The 13,741-nt window shown below is 49.3% G+C and overlaps 1 protein-coding gene across 1 annotated transcript; it reads left to right on the forward strand.

The window, feature by feature from the left end:
* The first annotated feature begins 1,980 nt into the window (after positions 1-1,980).
* xkr4 (XK related 4) lies at positions 1,981-12,761 on the forward strand. Its single transcript, XM_033982705.2, has 4 exons — positions 1,981-2,666; positions 4,901-5,100; positions 10,094-10,448; positions 12,164-12,761. Exons 1-4 carry the CDS (start codon positions 1,981-1,983, stop codon positions 12,759-12,761), a joined length of 1,839 nt encoding a protein of 612 aa, XP_033838596.1.
* Positions 12,762-13,741: the final 980 nt, after the last annotated feature.

The raw sequence follows: 13,741 nt of genomic DNA on the forward strand, positions 1-13,741 counted from the left end.
TTCAATTTTAAAAATAAATCCCACCAAACCAAGTCTGAATTAGAAAAACATGAAAACCTGGCATATGCACTTTAAAATATTTCCTGGGTTTTCCGATTCATTGTTACATCAGATGTTTTAACACTGTTAGATCTGTGAGTTACCTAATAATAAAGACGCACTATGGAACTTCTCTGATGGAGGGTTCGCCAGCTATATGTCACCATGGAGATGCTGTTGCTTTGTTTGGAATATTCCACAGTATTAAGTTAAATCTGCCTTGTATTTATTTAATTATGCAGATCTAAACTCCTGCGCATAGATATGGTTCATGCCTCACTGTGGAACATTCCAGACAAAGCAGTAACATCTCCCTTTAACTCTTGTGGACCACTGTTTACATGTGTCATTGTCACTGGAAAGACTGAATAAATATCACTGGTTTTATTTAAACTGGTAAATGTGTTTTAATAGAGTTGTACAGTACAGTAGTGAGCATTAAAGAGGAGGTATTTTACTTCTATGGTATATTAACTGCCAACACATAACACATTTAGATCACCATGTTACCTTTTATTGTGTTGAAAATGCTAAAACAACATTCTTGTGTTTTATAAGTTTCATTTTTGATGCTCTGAGTCCCCCCCTCCCTTTGCTCTCTGTGTTTGTCACTCCCCCTTCAGAGCGCTGTCATAATCAGTGTGCATCCCACTAATGAAACTACTGCATATCACATATTTATGTACTTAATTGTTGTGTAGGAGCATGGGTGAGGCTTGTGGGCAGAGCATTGAACAGACTCTTACAGCTGAACAAAAGTATTGTTCAAATAAGGCCTGCGAGAGATCACTAAATTACTCAAACATGTATGGATGACATCTAAAACGTGTTCAGGCATGTTTTTAATGAGGGAACAATGTTATAACATGGTAAAAAGCTCAAAGGCTTAAAGGCGCACTACGTAACTTTTCTGGTGGAAGGTCTGCACAAAGATATGAATGTTTTGCCTGGAACAGTGCAGCATTCATGTTTAAACTTAATTAATTCAGTAATTACAGGTGTTTTATTGCAAAGGAAAAACCTTGGAAAAACATACATTTTTATTGTGAGTGGGCTCGCCTCTCTGCAGATCTCACCTGTAGCACATCTACTCATCTAGAGGTGAGGTGCAGGCGCTAACTACTGAGTCACTGTGTCGCCTACAGCAGAGCACAGACTGTAGACTTATGAATGAAACGTGAGTGACTTAAATCATAAATATAAAAGTGGTGGCTCATGTTTCAGACCCTGACAGCTGCGGCGTGAGGAGGCCTTCAATTATTCAGCTGTAGGCCTGTGTAGGATTTATTATATTATCACACTGAACAAGCTGAACAAGCCTGTGAACCAAAGATACATAGTAACTACAGAGCCGAGGTGAACCGCAGTGTGCACAGGCTGAGCAGAGGCTGAGGCGCTGTCCGCGGTGCTGAAACTGCTCAGACCAGGGTTTAAACCAGAACACACTGAACAGAGGAGACTCTGACACGGAGAGAGGAGGAGAGGAGGAGAGAGCAGAGAGAGAGGAGAAAGAGAGGGGGAGGAGGAGGAGAAAGAGAGGAGAGAGAGAGGAGAGGAGGAGGAGAGAGCGAAGAGAGGGAGGAGAAAGAGAGGAGGAGGAGGAGAGGAAAGAGAGGGGGAGGAGAAAGAGAGAGAGGAAAGAGGGAGAGAGAGGGAGAAAGAGGGAGAGAGAGGGAGAAAGAGTGAGGGAGGAGAGAGAGGAGAGCTGGGGATGATGTCATTGAGGAAGAGGCTGCGGTCGGTTCTCTCTCATGCCCGAGCGGAGCAGCGTTAGCCCGGAGCGCAGCGCCTCGGAGCCTCGGAGCCTGGTACCGGAGCCTCATGACGGGGCCTGTCCGCTCGGGACGGTCCGCGCAGTGATATGAGAGGCGGCCACGCGGAGCGGGAGGAGGGGATAGCGGCAGGGCGGTGAGCAGGGCGGTGCGTTAGCTTCTGTGGCTAATGATGGCGGCTAAATCAGACGGAGTGCTGAAGATGAAGAAGAGCGACGTGGCCTTCACGCCGCTGCACAACTCAGAGCACGCGGGCTCGGTGCAGGGGCTGCACGTGGGCGCTCAGGCGGACCCGGGGCCAGGTCTGGGGCCCGCGGAGGGGGACTTCGTGAACGGGGACTCGCGCTGCTGCGGGCCGCGCTCCGCGTGCATGCGCCCGGGCTCCGAGCAGCGGTACTCGGTGTGGGACGCGCTGTGGGTGCTGGCCGCCGTGGCCGTGTACGTGGCGGACGTGGGCACGGACGTGTGGCTGTCGGTGGACTACTACCTCCGGCGGGACTACTGGTGGTTCGGCCTCACGCTCTTCTTTGTGGTGCTCGGTTCTTTCTCGGTGCAGCTCTTCAGTTTCCGCTGGTTCGTTCATGACTTCAGCACCGAGAGTCCCGCGGGCTGCGCCGCGGAGTGCACACAGCTGGACGGGAACAAGCTGCTGAGCTGCTCGGCCTCTCACGCGGACGTCCGGGGACCACAGCCCTCCACCCCGCAGAGACAGGCCTCCACAGCGAGTAAGAACACCACCACCGGCAGCACGGCCACCGGCACCGGGATCCCCGAGGCCCGCAGACCCGCGTACCGCTGCTGCGTGTGGGTCTGCCAGTCCGTGATCCACATCCTGCAGCTGGGCCAGGTCTGGAGGTACGAGCCGCTCATATATGTGTCTGTTCTGTCCTATTACTCTGTATCTATACATCCAGCTGTCTGCTCATATGAGGGGTCAGTGAAGGCACAAGACCAGACCAGGACCAGACAAGGACCAGACCAGGACCAGACCAGGACCAGGACCAGATTAGGACCAGACCAGGACCAGACCAGGTTCAGATCAGGATCAGACCAGGTTCAGACCAGGTTCAGACCAGATTCAGGGTCATGACTGGGGGCTGAGCTAAACGCACGTGTGCTCAGACATTGGCTTGAGGTGGATCTGCTGTTGTCAGTGTAACTTTAAACTGTTTAATCTGTTGCCTCCTCACAGGGTCAGCTCTTTTAGCATCTGTAGGCCTGTGTTAAGCTCCATGGTGCATTTGGGGCCTATAGGGCCTAACATGGCTCTCTGTTACAAAGACGTTATGAATGAATGAACACACGCGCTGGTTTTGACAGTGCAGTTCAGACACATTCATATCACTCACTGTCACACAGGCGTGTTCAGTGTGCACCTGACATTCAGATCAAGGACCAGAACTGTGGGATTTTTAGACACAGCCACAATTATCTGAAGGTCATATATTCTGTTAAACACGTTTGAATCCTGTGTCTTCGTAAACCTTCACTAAACTCATTCAGACCATTACAGCACTTACACCTACGCTTAACCTTGAAGCCAGCTATTGTTTTTAGCCTTAGTTGAACTGCTTTACTCCTACACTACAGCAGACGGTTCAGTGCTTAGAAAGTAGGCCTATTTTCCACCAAACATGTATAAACCATCAATACCACAATGCTAACTGCTGAACATTACGCCATAGACCTGCATGCAGAACCCCCCACGCCTTAATCTTAACAGCAGAGATGCATTGGACCACCACAAAATCTCAGTTATTACACTATTATCCATGCAGACACCACCAGGCTAAACTGCAGGTCAGATCTGTGGAGAGATGAGCCTGTTCTCAGTAAAAAATCTGAAAAGTGACATAGTGTTTCTTTAATGCCAGAAGGTATAGTTATATTCTTGTCTTTATGATCTCAGAAGGAGCAGCAAAGGCTTTTCCTATCAGTTGTGGAATGAATTATTAGGACTGTTACCATAGTGATTAACAACTGAAAACAAAATTTAAGATCTTTTGAATGGGAAAAGTTTTATATAATGAAATGCTGTATGAAAGAATCTATTTTCCAGGAGCAAGAGTGAGAGAGAGGAGGAGAAGAGGGGGAGAGAGAGACAGAGGAAAGAGTGGAGCTGATCTCAAACAAATAATGAGAAGGATCAACATTTGTGGATCATAAGTTTGGAGATTTATTTCAAAAACAGTGAATATTGAACCTGTTTCTGTTCAAATCATGCCACACAGTTCTCTATAAGTTCCTCCTCTCCTCAGTCCGTCTCTGATGGTGGTGACTTTTGACTGTAGCCAGAGTCGCCCTGGGGCAGAATGAGACAGATGTGGCTCCAACAGCAATAACACTCTCACCCTTTTTCTCTCTTCTTTCTCACATCTGTCTGCACCCTACTCTCTTTGTCCTTCTCTCCCTCCCTTTCTCTCCCTCTCCCCCTCCCCCTTCTCTCCCCTACTCTCTCTCTCTCTCACTCCCCCTCTCTCCTTCCCTCCCCCATCTCCCCCTCTCTCTCCCCCTCTCTCTCCCTCCCTCCTCCATCTCTCCCTCTCTCTCCCCTCTCCCCCCCCTTCCCCATCTCTCCCCCTTCTCTCCCCCCTCTCTCTCCATCCCCCACTGTCCCTCCCACCCCTTCTCTCCCTCTCTCCCCATCTCTCCCTCTCTATCTCTCTCTTTCCCCCTCCTCCCTCTCTCCCTCTCCCCTCCTCTGTTCCCCCTCCTCTCTCTCTCCCTCCCTCCCTTGCCTCCTCTGCCCCCCCATTCGTCCTGCTCTCCTTCCTTCCCCCTCCTCCCTATCTCCCTCCCCTCCCTCCCTCTCTGCTGTCCCTTTCTCTCTCTCTCCTCTTCCGTCCCTCCTTCCCCCTCCTCCCTCTTTCTCTCCCTCCCTCTTCCCTCTCTCTCTCTTTTTCCCTTCCTCACTCCCTCTCCTCTTCTGTACATCTCTCTCTTCCTCACTTTCCTTCTCTGTCCTTCTCTCTCTCCCTCCCCCTACTCCCTCTCTGTCCCCCCCCTCTCTCTCGCTCTCCTTGCCTCTCCTCCTCTGTCTCCCTCTCTCTCCCCCTCTTCCCTTCGTCTCTCTCCGTCTCTGTCCGCAGATACTTCCACACGATCTACCTTGGGATCCGCAGCAGACGTTCTTCAGACTCAGAGCACTGGAGGTTCCACTGGAGGATGGTGTATGAGTTTGCAGACGTGAGCATGCTCCACCTTCTGGCCACGTTCCTGGAGAGTGCTCCTCAGCTCGTGCTCCAGCTCTGCATCATCATCCAGACGTACAAACTGCAGCCCGTGCAAGGTACAGAACACACGGCTTTAGACCGCTGGTTAGGGCGTGGCAAAGCTCTCAGAACTATTATAAACTATGTCTATGTATCTGACCTAAACTGCACTCACAAGACTACACCTGCAGGGGGAGTTCATGCTAAAACTACTAAAACAATGTATTTATATAAAGCGGGGCCTTGGGGGTCTTGTTCACGAGTGAGGGAAGGATGGAGCGGGAGATTGACAGGCGGATCGGTGCAGCGTCTGCAGTGATGTGGTCGCTGTATTGGTCCGTTGTGGTGAAGAAGGAGCTGAGCCCAAAGGCGAAGCTCTCGATTTACCTCAATCTACGTTCCTACCCTCACCTATGGTCATGAGCTCTGGGTAATGACCGAAAGGACAAGGTCGCGGATACAAGCGGCTGAAATGGGTTTCCTCCGTAGGGTGGCCAGGCGCACCCTTAGGGATAGGGTGAGGAGCTCAGTCACACGGGAGGAGCTCGGAGTAGAGCCGCTGCTCCTACACGTTGAGAGGAACCAGCTGAGGTGGCTCGGGCATCTGCTCAGGATGCCTCCTGGACGCCTCCCTAGGGAGGTGTTCTGGGCATGTCCCACCGGGAGGAGGCCCCGGGGAAGACCCAGGACACGCTGGAGGGACTATGTCTCTCTGGCCTGGGAACGCCTTGGGGTCCCACCGGAGGAGCTGGAGGACGTGTCCGGGGTGAGGGAAGTCTGGGAGTCCCTGCTTAGACTGCTGCCCCCGCGACCCGGCCCCGGATAAGCGGAAGGAAATGGATGGATGGATACATCCATCCAGAATGGACTTGTGAGCTTAATCTGCCTTTTTACAGATAAATAACAAAAAATATCAAATCTTCAGCTCACTCGCTCACTCCTCCTACCTGATTTTTCCTGTGCATTTAAGTAAAATGTGTCTTGCCCCAGTACAGACATATTGTATAAGCAGATCTCAGAGCCGAGTTCCAGATTTGGAATTCCGACCGTGAGTATCATAGCAACCAAAGAGACAATCCAGAGCAAGGCTGTTGAAGGTAATGCCCCTTCCCACCCGCCTCGCTGGTTTAGCAACACTGTCAATCAAATCTATTGCTAACGCTAGCGAGAGCGACCTTGGGGAAAGAAGGCACCTGATCTGTTTGTTGTTAATGTTCATATCTTGATGTACGGACACAATAGCGAAATAAAAACACCAGGATTATGAAGAGCAGGTTAATGCGAACATTTAAGACAGAGGTGTCAAAACTTTTCTCATTAAGTGCCACATATAAAAACACAGAGCAGGGCAGGGCAGTTAGTAGATTTTCAGAAATGCACAGTAAAAAGTACTGTTTCAGGTAATATGGGCCAATTCACCTGGATCTTGAGGGCCAAGAAAAATTGGTTTGAGGACCGCATTTGGCTCCACAAGCCACAGTTTGAGGGTTTAAGACCAAAGTGACAAGTCTGACAGCAGCAGTTACAGAGAGATGAGCCACAGTTTTTCAGTTGAAAGTGAATTGGAGCCAGAGTCGATGTAGCTGGAAGCGTGCCCATACTCACTTCTTATGTGGAGCATGGTGGCTAGCAGGTTAGCTATGTCCATTTATATATATAGTCTATGGTTAGCATGCTAGTTGTTGTTAGCTTCACTTTAATGGAAAATTCTGATCTCTGAAATAGGATAGGATGGATAGGATGTTCAGAATGTGTAAGGTAAACTGCAGCTTTAGACTGACCAGCTTCTACATGGCATTACCCCACATCTCATCAATACTGTCCTCCCGTCTTACTCCCCTCCTCTCTTACTCCTCTCCTCTCTCTTACTTCCCTCCTCTCTTACTCTCCCCTCCTTTTTTATTCCCCTCCTCTTTTATGCCTCTCCTCTCTCTTACTCCCCTCCTCTCTTATTCCCCCCCTCTCTTACTCCCCTCCTCTCTTATTCCCCTCCTCTCTTACTTCCCTCCTCTCTTACTCTCCCCTCCTTTTTTACTCCCCTCCTCTCTTACTCCCCTCCTCTCTTATTCCCCTCCTCTCTTACTTCCCTCCTCTCTTACTCTCCCCTCCTTTTTTACTCCCCTCCTCTCTTACTCCCCTCCTCTCTTATTCCCCTCCTCTCTTACTTCCCTCCTCTCTTACTCTCCCCTCCTTTTTTACTCCCCTCCTTTTTTACTTCCCTCCTCTTTTACGCCTCTCCTCTCTCTTACTCCCCTCCTCTCTTACTCCTCTCCTCTCTCTTACTCCCCTCCTCTCTTATTCCCCTCCTCTCTTACTTCCCTCCTCTCTTACTCTCCCCTCCTTTTTTACTCCCCTCCTCTCTTACTCCTCTCCTCTCTCTTACTCCCCTCCTCTCTTACGCCTCTCCTCTCTCTTACTCCCCTCCTCTCTTACTCCCCTCCTCTCTTACTCCCCTCTTCTCTTACTCCTCTCCTCTCTCTTACTCCCCTCCTCTCTTACTCCCCTCCTCTCTTACTCCCCTCCTCTCTTACTCCTCTCCTCTCTCTTACTCCCCTCCTCTCTTACGCCTCTCCTCTCTCTTACTCCCCTCCTCTCTTACTCCTCTCCTCTCTCTTACTCCCCTCCTCTCTTACTCCCCTCCTCTCTTACTCCTCTCCTCTCTTACTCCCCTCCTCTCTTACTCCTCTCCTCTCTTACTCCCCTCCTCTTTTACTCCTCTCTCTTACTCCCCTCCTCTCTTACTCCTCTCCTCTCTCTTACTCCCCTCCTCTCTTACTCCTCTCCTCTCTCTTACTCCCCTCCTCTCTTACTCCTCTCCTCTCTCTTACTCCCCTCCTCTTTTACTCCTCTCCTCTCTCTTACTCCCCTCCTCTCTTACTCCTCTCCTCTCTCTTACTCCCCTCCTCTCTTACTCCTCTCCTCTCTCTTACTCCCCTCCTCTTTTACTCCTCTCCTCTCTCTTACTCCCCTCCTCTTTTACTCCTCTCCTCTCTCTTACTCCCCTCCTCTCTTACTCCTCTCCTCTCTCTTACTCCTCTCCTCTCTCTTACTCCCCTCCTCTCTTACTCCCCTCCTCTCTTACTCCTCTCCTCTCTTACTCCCCTCCTCTCTTACTCCTCTCCTCTCTTACTCCCCTCCTCTCTTACTCCTCTCTCTTACTCCCCTCCTCTCTTACTCCTCTCCTCTCTCTTACTCCCCTCCTCTCTTACTCCTCTCCTCTCTCTTACTCCCCTCCTCTCTTACTCCTCTCCTCTCTCTTACTCCCCTCCTCTTTTACTCCTCTCCTCTCTCTTACTCCCCTCCTCTCTTACTCCTCTCCTCTCTCTTACTCCCCTCCTCTCTTACTCCTCTCCTCTCTCTTACTCCCCTCCTCTCTTACTCCTCTCCTCTCTCTTACTCCCCTCCTCTTTTACTCCTCTCCTCTCTCTTACTCCCCTCCTCTCTTACTCCTCTCCTCTCTCTTACTCCCCTCCTCTCTTACTCCTCTCCTCTCTCTTACTCCCCTCCTCTCTTACTCCTCTCCTCTCTCTTACTCCCCTCCTCTCTTACTCCTCTCCTCTCTTATTCCCCTCCTCTCTTACTTCCCTCCTCTCTTACTCTCCCCTCCTTTTTTACTCCCCTCCTCTCTTACTCCCCTCCTCTCTTATTCCCCTCCTCTCTTACTTCCCTCCTCTCTTACTCTCCCCTCCTTTTTTACTTCCCTCCTCTTTTACGCCTCTCCTCTCTCTTACTCCCCTCCTCTCTTACTCCTCTCCTCTCTCTTACTCCCCTCCTCTCTTATTCCCCTCCTCTCTTACTTCCCTCCTCTCTTACTCTCCCCTCCTTTTTTACTCCCCTCCTCTCTTACTCCTCTCCTCTCTCTTACTCCCCTCCTCTCTTACGCCTCTCCTCTCTCTTACTCCCCTCCTCTCTTACTCCCCTCCTCTCTTACTCCCCTCTTCTCTTACTCCTCTCCTCTCTCTTACTCCCCTCCTCTCTTATTCCCCCCCCTCTCTTACTCCCCTCCTCTCTTACTCCTCTCCTCTCTCTTACTCCCCTCCTCTCTTACGCCTCTCCTCTCTCTTACTCCCCTCCTCTCTTACTCCCCTCCTCTCTTACTCCTCTCCTCTCTTACTCCCCTCCTCTCTTACTCCTCTCCTCTCTTACTCCCCTCCTCTCTTACTCCTCTCTCTTACTCCCCTCCTCTCTTACTCCTCTCCTCTCTCTTACTCCCCTCCTCTCTTACTCCTCTCCTCTCTCTTACTCCCCTCCTCTTTTACTCCTCTCCTCTCTCTTACTCCCCTCCTCTCTTACTCCTCTCCTCTCTCTTACTCCCCTCCTCTCTTACTCCTCTCCTCTCTCTTACTCCCCTCCTCTTTTACTCCTCTCCTCTCTCTTACTCCCCTCCTCTTTTACTCCTCTCCTCTCTCTTACTCCCCTCCTCTCTTACTCCTCTCCTCTCTCTTACTCCTCTCCTCTCTCTTACTCCCCTCCTCTCTTACTCCTCTCCTCTCTTACTCCCCTCCTCTCTTACTCCTCTCCTCTCTTACTCCCCTCCTCTCTTACTCCTCTCTCTTACTCCCCTCCTCTCTTACTCCTCTCCTCTCTCTTACTCCCCTCCTCTCTTACTCCTCTCCTCTCTCTTACTCCCCTCCTCTCTTACTCCTCTCCTCTCTCTTACTCCCCTCCTCTTTTACTCCTCTCCTCTCTCTTACTCCCCTCCTCTCTTACTCCTCTCCTCTCTCTTACTCCCCTCCTCTCTTACTCCTCTCCTCTCTCTTACTCCCCTCCTCTCTTACTCCTCTCCTCTCTCTTACTCCCCTCCTCTCTTACTCCTCTCCTCTCTCTTACTCCCCTCCTCTCTTACTCCTCTCCTCTCTCTTACTCCCCTCCTCTCTTACTCCTCTCCTCTCTCTTACTCCCCTCCTCTCTTACTCCTCTCCTCTCTCTTACTCCCCTCCTCTCTTACTCCTCTCCTCTCTCTTACTCCCCTCCTCTCTTACTCCTCTCCTCTCTCTTACTCCCCTCCTCTCTTACTCCTCTCCTCTCTCTTACTCCCCTCCTCTCTTTCTCCCCTCCTCTCTCCTTCAGGTATGACAGCTGCTGCCTCGTTGGTGTCTCTGGCGTGGGCTCTGGCCTCGTATCAGAAGTCCCTGCGTGAGTCTCGGGAAGATAAACGCTCCATGAGTTACCTGGGCGTGTCTCTTCAGTTCTGTTGGCATTTCTTCACGATGGCGGCGCGTGTCATCACCTTCGCCCTCTTCGCCTCCGTGTTCCAGCTCTACTTCGGCCTCTTCATCGTCCTGCACTGGTGCGTCATGACCTTCTGGATTGTTCACTGTGAGACTGACTACTGCATCACCAAGTGGGAGGAGATCGTGTTCGACATGGTGGTGGGCATCATCTACATCTTCTCCTGGTTCAACGTCAAAGAGGGACGCACACGGTGAGACTGGACACGGCGAGCACGACGATTATGATGATGAAGTCTGAAGTGATTACTATTTAAAGAGCACACGCTACACTGTTTTTACATGTTCTAATGTAGTTTCCTCATCACAAACAGACCTGGAGTTGTGTTTTGTTTGATTCACACATGTTTAACACACAAACTCTGCACATTAAGGCTGAGTGCTTCTCTTATAGAGAAAACACTCCCTTCCACCTTGTGATGTCATCTGGTGATACAGGAAGTGCTCCACTGTGTAAACCTCATTTACCTACACTAGAAACATTTGGATTATTTCAGCCCTTGTGTTGTCATCTGTTTGTGTTGTTGTGTTGTTGTGTTGGTGTACGGTTGTGTGGTTTTGTTGTTGTGTGCTTCCATAGTCGTGTTGTTGTGTTATTGTGTGGTTTTGTGGTTGTATTGTTATAATGTTGTGTCATTGTGTGGTTGTATGGTTGTGTTGTTATGTCGTTGTGTGGTTGTGTTGTTGTATGGTTGTGTTGTTGTGTGTTTGTGTTGCTGTGTGGTTGTGTTGGTTGTATTGTTGTGTGGTTGTGCTGTGTTATTGTGTTGGTTGTTGTTGGTTGTTGTTGTTGTGTGATTGCGTTGTTGTGTTGGTTGTGTTGTTGTGTGATTTTGTAGTTGTGTTGGTTGTGTTGTTGAGTGGTTGTGCTGTTGTGTAGGTTTGTTGTTATGTTGTGTTGGTTGTGTTTTTGTGTTGTTCAGTTTTCAGTGGTTCTCGTCCTGAACATCAGTGACTCACATGGCTCCTTCAGCTGTTTGTCATTATCCACAGTTTATGGAACAAGACACATTGACCTTCTATAATACACCCCCCCCACCCCCCACCCCCACACACACACAGTAAGACTTCTATGAGATTATTTATATAGGGCAAGTCAAGTTTATTTGTACAGCACAGCACACAAAGTAATTTAAAGTGCTTTACAGAATGAGAAAGACATTAAAATCACAGCACAAACAAATCAAAACATAAATAATCACAAATAATCATCATAAAATAAACATTAAAGTAGAAGAGCAGAATAAAAAGCTTTCTGTCATATGCACAGCTGAACAGAACCGTTTAGAGCCTGGATATAAAGATGTCACTTTTCTGATGAAGGGTCCACCCTTCTGCTTGTCTCCATGGAGATGTTATTGCTCTGCCTGGGAATTTCCACAGTATGGCATTAAGCAGTAAGACAAGCTGGGGACGGAACCAGGCCAAGTTTGAGGTCAGATCTGTGGAGCGGTGAGCTTAATCACTATGAGATAAATGGGTTTCATTGTGGTTTTGGGACTGATAACAAGTGTTAGCCCATAGCTCGTAGCAGGTTCACCTTCACCATGACTTTAAACTCTTTCAAGTCCATGTCTTAGGAAAAATATCTTACTTTTCACGAAGGACTGATTTTAGACCTCTCTATTAAGTACCCAAGCTCATCACTGAACATTAGAATGTCTAAGTCTTGATTAAAGTTTGATAATTCATGGGTTTGAAGCTATGGCAACCCTCTTCTGTGGTCATAGCAATTAAGAAAATCAAAATAATATCACTTTTGAAAGAGGAAAGGTCCTCACTGGGTCCTTCAGAGTCCTTCAAATCAAGAAGGAATTGTTCATCTGAAACCCTTGAATTGCACAGCCCAAGTTTATTGTAAATCCCATGCAGCTCTGTTCTAATGTCTGACCTCTGACCTCTCCTGTAGGTTCCGGTTGTTCATCTACTACCTGGTGATCCTGGTGGAGAACGCGGCGCTCAGTACTCTGTGGTACCTGTACCGAGCTCCGCACTCCACCGACGCCTTCGCCGTCCCCGCCCTCTGTGTCATCTTCAGCTCCTTCTTCACCGGAGTCCTGTTCATGCTCATGTACTACGCCTTCTTCCACCCCAACGGCCCGCGCTTCGGTCGCTCCCCCAGCGGCCAGGGCCTCAACCTCGACCCCACCGCGCACTTCTCCACGCTGCCATCGGAGGGCGCCACCAACTCGCTTCGATCCAACCGCGGAGGAGCGCTGTCCACTCTGGAGCGGGAGAAGGCTTCGGTGACGGACGGGAGCGCCGCGGTTTTCCAGGTTCGACCCACTGCTCCCTCCACGCCCTCGTCCCGCCCGCCCCGACTCGAAGAAACTGTAATCAAGATCGACCTTTGCCGGAACAGGTATCCGGCCTGGGAACGTCATGTTCTAGACCGCAGCATCCGGAAGGCCATCCTCGCCGTGGACTGCTCGCTGACTCCCCCTAGGCTCCAGTACAAGGACGACGCGCTGGTCCAGGAAAGGCTAGAGTATGAGACGACGCTATAGTTGAGCACATGGAGCTGGGGACCGCAATAACTGTTACACACACTGCAAAAAGTCGCACTTCTGGAGGTTAAATTACTTGAATTTGCAATGTTGGTCTAATTTTGGGTGGTTTTGGAATGTTTTTAGTTCATAATGCACCAGTTCTATAAATAGGACTGGACGATTTGGGAAAAAAAAAAAATGTAATTGGGATTTTTTTTGACAAACATTGCAATTGCGATTAGATTAAACGCACCTATCGACAAAGATTAATCCAACAATCACATTTCAGAACACATTTGTACAGATCTAAACTACAGGGTTAGACGTTTCTATGCAAAATAAGACAGCCTTTGTGATTTCCTAACTGCATTTATTCAAACTGTGATTTCGGTTCGATTGCGGTTAATCCGGCCGCCCTACCATGTTTGCAGCTCAGTTCATATTCATTCACTCTTCACACTCTGCCGCAGCTGCCCTGGAGCGAGCTGACACAGATGTGGCTGCCAATCTATGCCAACAAGTTTTTTGACAACCATGGCTCGCACGCATATATGCACATTATTCACCAAAGTGTCTTGCCCAAGGACACAATGGTAGTACAGACCAATGTGGCGACAACGCAACAACCTGACCTCAAAGATTATTCTGTTTTTCAATTATTTTAGTATTTCAAAGCTAAATATTTGCGAGTGAAGTAAGTAAATTATTCTTTGATGATGCCTTGACTTCTCGAGGGAGGGGTCTGCCTGTCTCCATGACGATGTTACTGTTTTATCTCAAATGTTCCACAGAATGGCATTAAACTTATTCAACTTGGTGTTTTGAAGGCTAAAAAAGTCATCATGAAGTATTCTTATTGTGAGTGGGGTTGCCTCTCCACAGATACTACCTGTAACTTGGCTTGGGTGCACCACTTGTTTGTCTCTATGGAGATAATTCAATGCCATACTGTGGAACATTCCAGACAAGCAGGTAGCAGACCCTCCCCCAGAAAAAAT

Source organism: Periophthalmus magnuspinnatus, chromosome 17, assembly GCF_009829125.3.
Source record: "Periophthalmus magnuspinnatus isolate fPerMag1 chromosome 17, fPerMag1.2.pri, whole genome shotgun sequence".
Taxonomy (NCBI): domain Eukaryota; kingdom Metazoa; phylum Chordata; class Actinopteri; order Gobiiformes; family Gobiidae; genus Periophthalmus; species Periophthalmus magnuspinnatus.

Excerpts from the sequence above, each read along its gene's own strand:
- xkr4 (XM_033982705.2), top strand. The coding sequence starts at position 1,981 with ATGATGGCGGCTAAATCAGACGGAGTGCTGAAGATGAAGAAGAGCGAC. Across the intron at positions 2,667-4,900 it reads CAGCTGGGCCAGGTCTGGAG|ATACTTCCACACGATCTACC; the intron begins GTACGAGCCGCT and ends CTCTGTCCGCAG. Across the intron at positions 10,449-12,163 it reads GTCAAAGAGGGACGCACACG|GTTCCGGTTGTTCATCTACT; the intron begins GTGAGACTGGAC and ends CCTCTCCTGTAG.